At 55.5% G+C, this 12,010-nt stretch overlaps 2 protein-coding genes across 4 annotated transcripts; one reads left to right on the top strand and one right to left on the bottom strand.

Moving 5' to 3' along the window:
* The first annotated feature begins 257 nt into the window (after positions 1-257).
* Positions 258-1,792, top strand: SAPCD1 (suppressor APC domain containing 1). Of its 2 annotated transcripts, XM_082638055.1 has the most exons (5): positions 258-384; positions 637-777; positions 1,277-1,372; positions 1,475-1,564; positions 1,660-1,792. In XM_082638055.1, exons 1-5 carry the CDS (start codon positions 271-273, stop codon positions 1,753-1,755), a joined length of 537 nt encoding a protein of 178 aa, XP_082494181.1. In that variant the 5' UTR covers positions 258-270; the 3' UTR covers positions 1,756-1,792. The 2 variants fall into 2 exon arrangements, with proteins under 2 accessions (XP_082494181.1, XP_082494180.1); XM_082638054.1 differs by having other exon boundaries at positions 1,475-1,768.
* A 1,007-nt stretch (positions 1,793-2,799) lies between these two features.
* Positions 2,800-12,006, bottom strand: VWA7 (von Willebrand factor A domain containing 7). 2 transcript variants are annotated; one of them, XM_082638049.1, is made up of 17 exons: positions 11,733-12,006; positions 11,208-11,479; positions 10,601-10,882; positions 10,001-10,097; positions 9,294-9,404; positions 8,639-8,834; positions 8,356-8,525; positions 6,639-6,751; positions 6,029-6,145; positions 5,351-5,536; positions 4,774-4,906; positions 4,503-4,655; positions 4,300-4,392; positions 3,668-3,969; positions 3,447-3,586; positions 3,070-3,244; positions 2,800-2,980 (listed from the first exon to the last, which is right to left on the bottom strand). In XM_082638049.1, exons 2-17 carry the CDS (start codon positions 11,445-11,447, stop codon positions 2,807-2,809), a joined length of 2,682 nt encoding a protein of 893 aa, XP_082494175.1. In that variant the 5' UTR covers positions 11,448-11,479; positions 11,733-12,006; the 3' UTR covers positions 2,800-2,806. The 2 variants fall into 2 exon arrangements, with proteins under 2 accessions (XP_082494175.1, XP_082494176.1); XM_082638050.1 differs by having other exon boundaries at positions 11,208-11,462.
* Positions 12,007-12,010: the final 4 nt, after the last annotated feature.

The raw sequence follows: 12,010 nt of genomic DNA, 5'->3' as shown, positions 1-12,010 counted from the left end.
ACTGCTGGAGGGAGGCCCTCGGGGTCTACCCAGGGGGACTTTATGAGAACCAGCCACTTCAACAGACCCTACAGAAACAGATGAGAAGACGGGAGCCCAAGGGAGATGTTCTTTCCCCTCAAAGTAGGAACACCTCAGCCTGAGACAGACCCAGCAGGAAGGGCTCTGGGAGGCTGAAAGACTAGGCCGGGCCGGTGCAAGGCGGGGGGGGAAAGGGAGGGACCAGCCCTGCACCAGTGGGTGTGGCTCCACCCTTCCCACCTCAGAGCCATGGGGAGCCGGGGTCCTGGTGGGCTGCCCCTGGTGCAGGCCCCCTACACGGTTCTGCTGCTGCCACTGGAGACAAGCCGCCAAGACCCAGGGGCCCAGCGCTTCTTCCTCTGGGTGAGTATCAGTCCCGCAAGAGGCCCCGGGGAAGCCCCTCTCCCTAGATCAGTCTCCTGCAATTCCACTCAATTTTGAGGACTCGTAAGTTCAGCCCCTTGCTTTCCCTTGCCCTCCAGGTCCTCAGTGGCCAGTCTGGGCTCACACTCAGTGACCACATAGTGAACTGAGCCACGGGTTAAGAGTAAGGGCCAAGCGTGGCCCAGAACCCTGCTGTGGAGTGAGTCAGCCTCTGCTTCTCGCCTTTTTCAGCTGCAGAGGATGCAGGCTCTGGAGCGGGAACAGGATGCCCTGTGGCAGGGGCTGGAGCTGCTGGAGCATAGCCAGGCCTGGTATGAGGGCCGTCTGAGGGAGGCCCAGCAACAGCAGCTATATCTGGGGGCCCTTGGTGAGGTATGGGGCTGACCCATGGTATGTGGGGGCAGGGGTAGCAGGGACATGTGGACACAGCCTGACACCATCCTGGAAAGGCAGGAGTTAATGGACAGGGATCATCAATTGGAAGCAGCATTGTAATGACAGGATGCCACCAAGTGTTAGGTTGGTTCATTGTTGGGCCTAGAGGAGGCTGGTCTGCATTCCATTCAGAGGGACACAGTTTGGCTCACTCCATGGAGATGGGGGAGTGGTCTGGATTGTTCCAGTGAGTCAGGGATGGACAGGGAGGATCCAAAGAATAGAGAAAGTGGGTACTATGCTATTTGAGGGGGTTGGAGGAACTGGACTATTAAAGAGATGGAGTGGAGAGTACTGGAATTTCCCACCTGCCTGGCAGGGAACTGGGATGAGGGGATCCAGATGGAGGAGAGGAATGACCTGTGGTGATAGGAGAAGAGTGGCAGATGGTACTCGAGTTTTCACCACATTGTCTGCCTCTAACTCCTCCTTTTAGAATTTTCCAACAGATTTACACTCAGAGCCTGGTGGCCCCCAGTTTGCCCAGATTCAAAAGGTGAACATCTGTTTGCAGAATCTGATTCAGGGGAAGGTGAGTTTATTGTTTTTAGTTTACTCTTGGGAAGTGTGGGGGTAAAGAGGGGACTTGGGGTCAGCACTGGTCTAACAAAACAGCAAATTCCACCCCCTACAGTTCTCCCCGCATCCCCTGAACAAAGCTAGTTCCTGCGCCACCCAGGACTGGAAGGGAAGGCCAAGGAAGCAGAACGTGTGGCAGCAACACGTAAGCAGTAGAGGAGTGGGGGGAGGGCAGAAGCCCTGGCCCTCAGTGGGAGGGAGGGCACGGACATACCAGACTGTCTCCCTCCTCTTCTCCAGGTGGTGTCAAGGCAGCAGAAAGGAGTCGCTCAGCCAAAGGGGGAGATAGCTCAGCCAGGCTGCCCCAATGGACAGAGGGGCCCTACCCGTGTCTAACGTCTCCTCTGGTTCCCCTCAGTTGTGCTGGCAAGGCTGAGTCAGAACCCCCAGCCTCCTTATTCTGCTTCTTGACTCAATAGCTAAATGGCTCCAGGTGGAGGGTCAGCTGAAACCTGACATCTTGCTGTGAAGTTTCTTCTCCACTCCTGAAAACTTCCATTTCATCTTTTTGGTATCTTACGCTCTCACTCTTCCCTATATGATGTGCATAAGTGATCTTTCTTTGAAATCCCTCTGGGGAGAAGACATGTTTATTGGCACTGTCCTTCAACTTTAAATACAAAAATAAAATATAAGCATCTTCAGAATTTCAAAAATAAAATAGAAGCATCTCCAGAATTTCAATAAAAGCAATTCTATAAATAACACTTCGGTCGGAGGTGGGGTACCCTCCTCCCCACTTCCAATCTTAGTCACTGCCCCATGTATCTTCCCCTCTATGTGAGCTTGGGAGAGCATGAATAAGTGGAATAAAGATGCTACAGAGAGCTTCCCTGGTGGTGCAGTGGTTAAGAATCCACCTGCCAATGCAGGGGACACGGGTTCGAGCCCTGGTCCGGGAAGATCCCACATGCCGCGGAGCAACTAAGCCCATGTGCCACAACTACTGAGCCTGTGCTCTAGAGCCCGCGAGCCACAACAACTGAAGCCCATGCGCCTAGCGCCCGTGCTCCGCAACAAGAGAAGCCACCGCAATGAGAAGCCCATGCACCACAACGAAGAGTAGCCCCCGCTCGCCGCAACTAGAGAAAGCCCGTGCTCAGCAACAAAAACCCAACGCAGCCAAAAAATAAAAAAGATGCTACAGAGAAATAGAAAGCAACTTTCTCCAAAAATGAGTCCCATTTGTTTCCCACAAGGGTTAGGGAAAGTGCATTGTGGGAAAACCCAATGCCCTCTATCCCAATCTTGGAAGGGACAAGTGCATGAGAAGGAAAACCTCCATCCCACCTGGGAGAGGTAGGGTCCGGAGGCCCATGTTACCTTCTTACCAATGGGGCAAGATGGCAAACAGTGCCGGAGACCCATCCCTCTAGGGGCTAGTGTGTCACCAGGAGGCCAGGCCTAGCAGGAGCAGCACGGCTCCAACTGTGCCCCACCAGGGGTTGCCCACCAGCCCTCCCCCAGCCCTGCCTGGAGTCACCAAGGTGGAAAGATGAAAGGCAGGGCTGGTGGTTGTGAGGACAGGGTCAGTCGAGTGGACAGGGGCAGGGAGCTGGTCCTGGGGAGAAGAGGGAGAGGCTGTCAGGGTGGCTGCACCACCCTCCCCTCACCCTGCCTATCCTGCAATGGAAAGTGGGGGCACCTCACCTGCGGGGCGGGGCCCCACACCAGGAGCCGGAGGAAGGCATGGGTCGGGGGTACAGTGCTGGCTTCTCGATCCGTCGCGGTCACAGTCACCATCACCACGGAGTCTGAGGCGGCTGTGTCTGGTACCTTCAGCCACAGGCACCCCCAGGCGGACTCGTTCTGTTCCAGGCGAACCCTGGGGAGTGGATGCCGAAGTCCGGCTGAAGCCGCCGGCTCTGAATAGCCGAAAGCCAAGGGGTGGAGCCAAGCGCAGGGTGGGAGGGGAGCGAGGAATCTGAGCGCCAATTCGAAAGAGCCAGAGGAGCGAGTACCAGATCCCATGCCTTGGGAACAGAAAGATGGGACAAGAAGGGAGCAGGAGGTTTCAGGGGCTTCACCTGGAGAGGTTGGAGGTGAGAGCGAAGCTGGGGTTGACGGATGTCCTAAGATCGAGATCCTGAGGGCCCGAGAAGCTGGCGATGCGGAGGCTGAGCGGGGCCTCGGTGCCCGGCGCCAGGAAACCCGGGGGACCACTGAGCTGCGGAGGAGGGCCAGTCAGGGGAGGAGCAGCAGGCCCTGTTCTCTCCAGCCGCAGCCGCACCTTCCGCTGGCATCTCACCTCCAGAAGGACAGGAACTACAGCACAGGGCTGGGGGGCCGCCCGGTGCAGGCCCTGCCCCACTCCGTCCTGGCCAATCAGCTCCAGAGAGAAGGGTCCCGCGGTGGACAGAAGCGTGGGCGGTAGCGAGGCAGCGAGGAGACCTCGCTCCCGGGGTCCCATGGGCTCCAAAGGCACCCGGCCCAGCTCGGCACCGTACGGGACCCCTCGAAGGACGACGTGGGAGAAATGCGGCAGAGGATCTCCAGGGTTTCCTCTGGAGGCCAGCCCTGTCACTTCTACCAGCAGCTGGGTCTGGAGACCTGGGACAGGGGCGGGGAGGAAAGAACAGTGGTCTGCCTGAGGTTTGGAGACAGGGAGAAAAGCATGAACAGCTTTGAATAGGGGTTAGCTCTCAGGGTATGGATGGGGAAAAGGGGTTACCTCTACGGGTATTGATGGCGAGGGCCAGGAGGGAGTGCTGGAAATGTTCTATAGCTTGAACTGAATGACGGTTATTTTTTATTATATAAAATCCACCCAGCTGTACACTGAAGTTTAGTGCACCTTATTAAATGTTATAACTCAATGAAAAGCTATATATATAATTTATATATATACACAAAGCAAGTTAGGGGTGGGGACAGATGTACCTGCAACTGGTTGAGTCAGGGGGTAGAGGCCAGGGTGGGGTCCATCCTCCATGGGGATCCCAAAGTGGAAGAGGAAATCCAGGGAGGTCTGGGCTGAGGGAGGGTGAAGGCAGTCAGAGACCTTCCAGAGATGAACGTGACTGATATTGCTCTCTGAGCGCTGCAGTCTCCCCTTCCTTTCCCAGGAATATCTCCCTCCTTACCTTGCACTCTCACCCGGGGGGTACCCTTGGCTGTGACCTGGATCTCCCAGGTTCCTGCCTGCAGGGGGTCATTCATGTTCACCATCCAGAACTGCCCAAAGCGGCGAGTATGACCTAGAGGCCCCTCACCTTCCTCCTGGCCCTGGGAGACCCCTGGATGGGTATTGGGGGCAAGAGATCGTCACAGGAGAATTCCTTTCCCTTAGTACATTACCCCTCATTCTCCAGTCTCCATTCTTGCCTCTGCCTTGAGACACACACATGGAAGTACCTGCAGGGTTTCTGATCCAGAAGCTGCTGACCTCCCCATGGATCCGGACTGTGACCCTCTGGAGCAGCCCATCCACACTGAACACAAGTGGCCTCTCAGGCACCACAACAGGAGGCTCCAGGGGAAGGGTCACCTTGAGGGGGAAGGACCGAAAAATGGGGGAGAAGATAAGGCATGGAATGAGGTGGGAACAAAGACAGGAGGAAGAAAGGTAGAGACAGAAAAAAACTAAGTAACACATGGGATACCAGTGAGAGAGGAAGGACCAGGGATGAAGCTATGATCAATGACAAAGTTGGAGGCAAGGGATTAAGGATGAGGCAACCACTTCTTGCCCCCCTTAAAAGATGGCAGGACTTCCTAGAGTAGCCGTGAAGACAGAATACTGGAGGCCAAGACTGAGGGTGGCAGTGTAGAAGGTGGGTAGCTGTGGATCTCAGAGGGAGAGAAACTTCCTTTCCCACCCTCTGCCTAGAATGGCAACTCAGCAATGGGAGCTATTTGCTTTCTTATACAAGAAAGAGAAATGCAGTGTCACCATCGTCCCCTCAGTTCTGAGCTGAGCCCCCACACTTACCAGGTCAGATACGCTGTCCCCAACAATGGCTGCCACATCCTGAATGTACTGGTCTTTGGTGAAGATCACCTCTCCTCCTGAGGCCAGCGCCACCGCTTCATACGGCTCAAAACGCAGAGGGGACAAGACCTCACGCCGAGGTCGGCCCTGAACCCTAGATGGGTCTTCAGTCACCAGGAATGTGACCTGTGCCCAGAAGAAAGGCCAGTACTTGAAGTTTCTATTTGCCATCTACCATTGTAAATAAGGATCTCCTGTGCTCAAGCTTTCTACAGAGCTGATGATGGGTGGTAAATTCTCTGTCTACCCTCTGGCTGCTACAGCAGGGTCTCCCAATGACACAACCCCTGGGCTTCCATTAGAAGTTGCCATTCCCTGTAACTGTCACCATACGTCATCCACATAGTGGATTGCTGGCAACCAAATCTCCAGTTCTTCAAACGGTTTATTGGGGGCAGATTCATATAAGAATTCAGCATAATTAAGGGTAGGGCCTCCCACTCTTTAGTATTGTTAAAGGGATCTGGAAATGTTATATTCATGGTCCACTTCTCCCACCCCCAAGCCAAGTCTGGTTTAACCACCCTAGTGTGAGTGTGACCCTTGTAATGAGAGTTGTCCTGCAGTTTACCGCATTCCTGGGTAGCTAACATTGAGTCTCCCACCAGCTATGCTTACTCTGCAACGCCGCTCCTGAGTCAGAGATTCCACCCGATTGGTGAGAAAGGCATCCTTGGGGGAGGCGTCAGTGAAGACGAAGATGTCTGAGAGTGGAGGTGTGTGCAGCAGGGCCAGCTGACAGGGGAGGGAAAAAACTGGTGTTAAAAAATGGCAGCAGTGGGACTTCCCTGGTGGCGCAGTGGATAAGACTCCACACTCCCAATGCAGGGGGCCGGGGTTCAATCCCTGGTCAGGGAACTAGATCCCACATGCATGCCGCAACAAAGAGTTCACATGCCACAACTAAGGAGCCCGCCTGCCACAATTAAGGAGCCCATGTGCCACAACTAAGGAGCAGGTGAGCTGCAGCTAAGGAGCCCACCTGCCGCAACTAAGACCTGGCACAACCAAATAACTTTTTAAAAAAGTGGCGGCAGTAGGGGAATGGGCAGAGCAAGGGAGGGCAGAGTAGGAGGCAACACGGCCCTGGAACCTGGAGTGAAGTGAGTGGGACTAGGTTCTGAAGACGGGGCGGAGGGATGAGGTCCCAGGGAAGCTCTAGCTCCCTTGATGGTGGGGCCTGGAAAGGGGTGGGGGGAGAAGAAGGGAAGGGGTGGGGAGGGCAGACCTCCAGGGCTGACAGGCACATCTCGGGCTCATCTCCACCTCCCAAGGCATGTATCTCATTGAGTTGTTGCCAGAAACTGTCAGGGTCACTGGTTGTAAAGACGGGGCCAAACCCTGGGAAAGGAGAAGGGAGACTGAGATAAGTGAGAGGAGGGCTCCCCTCATTCCCACCCACGGGCATCTCCCCAGTCAAGGGGCCCCGCTGTGCTCCTTGAGTGGACAAGTATTGAGATAATAATATTCCTTTATATTTATACTGACAGGGTAGAACAAGGCAGGGGCTAGGTACCTCTGGTGAGAAAGTGGACCTCATTTCCTCACAAAATGGTGGCACTTCCTGTGGTCCTGAGTGGGCCTTTTTGGGTATATGTGTAAGTATAAAAAACAACTGGGGGGACTTACTTGGTGGCTCAGTGGTTAAGGGGACACGGCTACGACCCCTGGTCCGGGAAGATCCCACATGCTGCTGAGCAACTAAGCCTGTATGCCAAAACTACTGAGCCTGAGCTCTAGGGCCCACAAGCCACATCTACTAAGCCCACACGCCACAACTACTGAAGCCCACGCGCCTAGAGCCCGTGCTCCGCAACAAAGAGAAGCCACCGCAATGAGAAGCCCGCGCACTGCAACGAAGAGTAGCCCCCCACTCGCCACAACTAGAGAAAGCCCGCACACAGCAACGAAGACCCAACGCAGCCAAAAAAAAAAAAAAAAAAAGGCAACATAGATAACCAACAAGGACCTACTGTATAGCACAGGGAACTATACTCAATATCTTGTAATAATTTATAATGGAAAAGAAACTGAAAAAGAATATATATAACTGAATCACTTTGCTGGACACCTGAAACACTGTAAATCAACTATACTTCAACTAAAAAACAACAACAAAAAAAACTGGGTCCTCAGTTTCCTCACAGAAAAGACAGAGAAATAATAGTACTTACCTCAGAGAGGGTTATTGGGATGATTAAATGAGTTGATTTTGTAAATCTTAGAATAGTGCTTTGACACATAATAAGTGCTAAATTCTTAATTATTCACTTACTCGTACCTTTATCAAATATGTGATAAACCCCTTTTGAATGTCAGCTACTATGAGATTTATATAGGCAGATCAGACTCAAACCCTGCCCTTAGGGAATTCTCAATCCAAATTTTATTTGATGATCATTTTGACCCTGGGAGATAGGCAGGACAAGGTAAGTACTAATCCACTTTATGGATGATGAAATTGAGGAAAGAGAGGTTAAACAATCAGCCTAAGCACACACAGTAAGTGCTGGTCAACCCAGGCCAGATGATCTGACTTCTAATTTAGCGGGGAAAGGAATATGATGTAACTGGCTGTCTTAGACATTTCACAGAGGCCTGGACCCATCAACCCCACCCCCCATCTTCATCCCAACCTCTGTCTACAGGAAATGGAGAGAACTGAGAATGACTTATTAGAATGGAAGCCTAAGAAAGCAGAGGCTACCTGCCTAAGCACCCAGAATGATTAAACTCATATGGAAAGTGCTGTCATGTTGGAAGCAGTGGAAGAAGTGGCTGATTGTTTCCTATATGCACACAAGTACCAGTAAAGACTCACTCAGGACCCTAGGAAGTGCCTCCGTTTTATTATGGAAGTGAAGCCATTAGGCCCACTTTCCTACCAGTGGCATTTACCCCTTGCCCTGGACTTCTCTCCACTATTCCGGCCAGACCCCAGTTACCTGGGTCATGGAAAGGCACCAGGACATAGTGGGTGGGCTCCATGGGGCCACCCCGTCGCTGCTCCACAATGTGGCGAGCCTGGATTTTGGCGGCATTGATCTCCTCGCCCATACTGCCTGTGGTGTCCAGGACGAAGCTCAGGCTGGAGGCTGGGGTGATGTCCAGAAGCCTGGAAAGCAGGCCAGAGATACAGTGAAGGGCCTGCACACTTGTCCCCAGCCCCTGGTTTCTCAACTCTGGAGCACCTACCTATTAAGGAGCCCAGCCCAGGAGGCCACTCACCTGGAGAAACCCCTGTCTCCCAGGCGGCTTCGTAGGAGGCTGAAGGCCTGGATGGAGGCCAGAAGGGCCAGGTTTGCAGCCTGGAGGTGCAGCATGTGGTGGGGGGAGAAGCCTGGGGATGTGCTATCCTTGTTGATGCCTCCCCGTGGTGGCTGGGAGCTGCTCTGGTCAAAATGGCCCCCATGGCTACATTTCCCTGGGTTGGGGAAAGGGATCTGGAGGGTGGAGGTAAAAAACCCACCGCCTCCTAATAAAACGAGGCCCTCTCTGACCTGCCCTGACCCTCTCACTCCTCAGCAAAGGATAAGCAGACAATTAGGATATTTTGTAGAGGGCAAATGTGGAGTAAATCTGGAATGATTAGTTACCACAGCACATGGTGGATCCCCTGATCCCTCAGTTAGTCCCCAAAAGCTGCCCTCGGGCACTGAAGTCTTATCGGCAGTGTAAGAAGCTGCTCCCACCTCCCCAACAATCATGGCCACCTCAGTGGGCCTTCATCCACCGACTCCCCTCCCAGCATCCTCTCCTTCTTCCAAGAAGTGATGCCATAGGAAATAGGACAAGGGCTACAGGACTGAGGTCCCTAGGGAGAGGGTCAGGGGAGAGGAAGTGACTTTCTCCCCTTACTTCTGGGGTCTTTCCTGTCTGGTACCTGGAGGTTTGGAGGGATGAGTTCCAAAGTAGCCAGAGGTGAGGAGTGTGAAGCCCAGCAAATTCCCGGGGCAGCTCCACTCGTCACAGTCGGAGCAGGTAGGATCGCCCACTGGGAAGAGAGGGCAAGGGTCTGGCACCCAAGATTCTGCTGCCCCTGACCTTTATCCCTGTCCACCCGAACTTCTTCAGCTTTTTCTCTCAACTGGAACAAGGTAAAAGCCCATAGGTACCCTTTGCAGGTACCCTTCCAGGCTTTCTGAACTAAAACCTGGAGCTCATGGCTGGCAGTGAGACTTAATATTTGAGACTGGGACTGTGCTAGAAAACCCAGAAGTGTGGGGGGGACCAATCCTACGGGAGTGTGCCCTCTGTGAGCTGTGGACAGGAAGTGAACCTGTCCTAGACAGGAGGCAGCTTCCGGGTCACAGTTCAGTTGGAAGGATGAGGGGACTGAGAGAGAAAGCCCTGTGTGATCCAGTGGGGGGAAGAAGCCGCGTGAAAGACAGAGAACTCCCTGACGTCTGCAGATCTGGTCCTGGCACTGTCCTCTGCTGCGTGACCTTGGGGAAGCAGCTGACTGGCCTTTGGCTGAACTGAGAGACCGCACAGGTGGTTCCAGAGATGAAGCCATGTCGCATCCTATTTGACCCCAGGATGTGAGGCAGCTCTGTGGGCTCACCCTCACCAGTGGGGTCCCGGCCGTACCTTGCGCCAGGTTCTGCAGCCCCTGCCTTGGCCAGAGGAGGTGAGGGTGTGGCTGCTGCTTCCCCAGTTCCACCCAGTTGCTGTGACTGTAGAAATCCTGGTCCCAAGAGAACGGAGAAGGGGAAGAAGCCCTAGCTCACTGTTCTCACCGTCTCCAGCCCTAACTCCCCTTCCTCCCAGTGCCCCAGCCTGAAAGCCTCCTCCCACCCTGCTACTCCTCAGACACCCCAAGTCCCCTCCACTGCTCTCTCCCTTGCCCAGAATAGAGCTTTGCCGAAGTGGGAGCCTCCCACGTTTCTTCCCATCTCACTCAGAGCCCAGCCAGAGGCCTTTCAGTGGCCTGCACGGCCCACCTCTTGACCTCAGCACCGTCCTCTCTCATCTCACTCACCTGCTCCAGCCGCCAATGCCTCCCGGCTGTTCCCACAGGAAGCTGCCGGTTTGGAGGCAGGGACTAGGGAATAGCCCCAGGGCCTTGGCAAGCAGCGCCCCAGCCCCTTCTAGAGTAGGGGGAGGCATGGCTAAGGAGGCACCATTCGGGAGACAGGAAGACTGGAAACGAAGACCCCTCTGACCATGACCCCCCAACTCTGTCCTCACCTGCAAGGCATGAAGCGCAGCCCCGAGGCGCTGGCGGGCCAGGGTGTGGTCAAGGGCTCTGGCTGCCACCACAGTCTCCCCTAGAGCTCCCACCAGGCGTGTGCGCCCCTGGCCCAGCCGCTCGGCATCAAAGTGCAAGTCAGGGTCATTCCTGGAAGTCGGCAGGAAGTCCTGGGCGGCATTGGCACGAGACACCTCTCCTAAGGCTGCTCGGAACCGCCGGGAAGGAGACCCAGGTCCAAAGTAGGCGGCAAAGAGGTTGTCGGCAAGGAGGGTGCGGCCCTGGGAGGGTGGGAGGGGGCAGGGGTTCCAGGGAAGCCCCTCGGCTCGGACCACTGCCTACATTTCCTCAGCTCTGTCACTCCAGGCTGGGTGTGGGAGGAATTGAGGGTGCTGGGCCCTACAAGGGAGGGGCAATCCTGGACATTCCTAAGGAGGGGGACTCCCGACTGTAGGACCAGGACTCCTGGGTATCGTTGCTGTCAGGAGGGGAGGAGGGAATGTGTGCGTGGGGTCCCTTCTCTGGGCAAGCAGGACCCTCAAGTAGTAGAAGTCCCCCAGAATGGGGGAATCCACCTGGGATTTTACCGGACCCAGGGACGCTCACCAGGAAGTCCTCAAGGCGAAGCGGGGGCCGACCTGGGGGCGGCTGCTCCAGGAAGAGCTGCAGGGTGACGTTGAGTGCCGCCTCCTCGGTCAGGTCCTGGTGGGTGATGGAGCCGGGGGCAGCCAGGAGGCTCCAGATATTGGGGAAGAAGGCAGATGCGGTGGGGAGCAGTAGCTGCATCTGCAGCAACAGCAGCGGCGAGGGGCCCCGGTGGGACAGGGGCTCGTCCGTGGGGAGCATAGCTGAGACATGGACCTGGGGAACAGAAGGCTCTCCAGAGAGCAGGCAGCAGCAGAGATTTCAGGGCAGGCCCGGCCCTGTCTCCACGGGCACCTGCTTTGGCCCCTTAACTGGCTTCCCCGCCCTCTCCCTTCAATCATCCAGACAACCTGAGGGCCTCTCAGACCAACAGGGACTTACACCTGCAGGGGAAGGGTCTGAGGCTCCTCCCCCAGCACCGCACCCCCCACCCCTCGGCTAACGCCCCCATGCAGAGGAAGTCTCCTCCCTAGGCCTCTCCCCTACCTGGTTGCTGGGTCTCCAGGCAGGCCGGGGGGGTAGGGTGTCACAGGGCACTTAGGTCAGAGTTATAATTAACCTCGGCCGGATTCAGTGGAGGGAGGGAGGGGGAGGCCCCGGCAGGGTGTGGGCAGGACAGGCAGCCCCTGGCCCCTCTGCTCTGGCCTGCCCAAGGCCACAAGCAGCAGCCAGCACCAGGGCAGGGCGGGCCTCCCACGGCTAGAAGGCTGGCTGCAGTGCGGAGGTGAGGGAAGAGCTGGGAGGCGGCGGCAGCAGGAGGGGGA

This window comes from Mesoplodon mirus (genome assembly GCF_964341445.2).
Source record: "Mesoplodon mirus genome assembly, chromosome: 12".
Taxonomy (NCBI): domain Eukaryota; kingdom Metazoa; phylum Chordata; class Mammalia; order Artiodactyla; family Ziphiidae; genus Mesoplodon; species Mesoplodon mirus.
The sequence above is the reverse complement of the archived record's forward strand: the minus strand, read 5'-3'. Positions and strand labels throughout refer to the sequence as shown.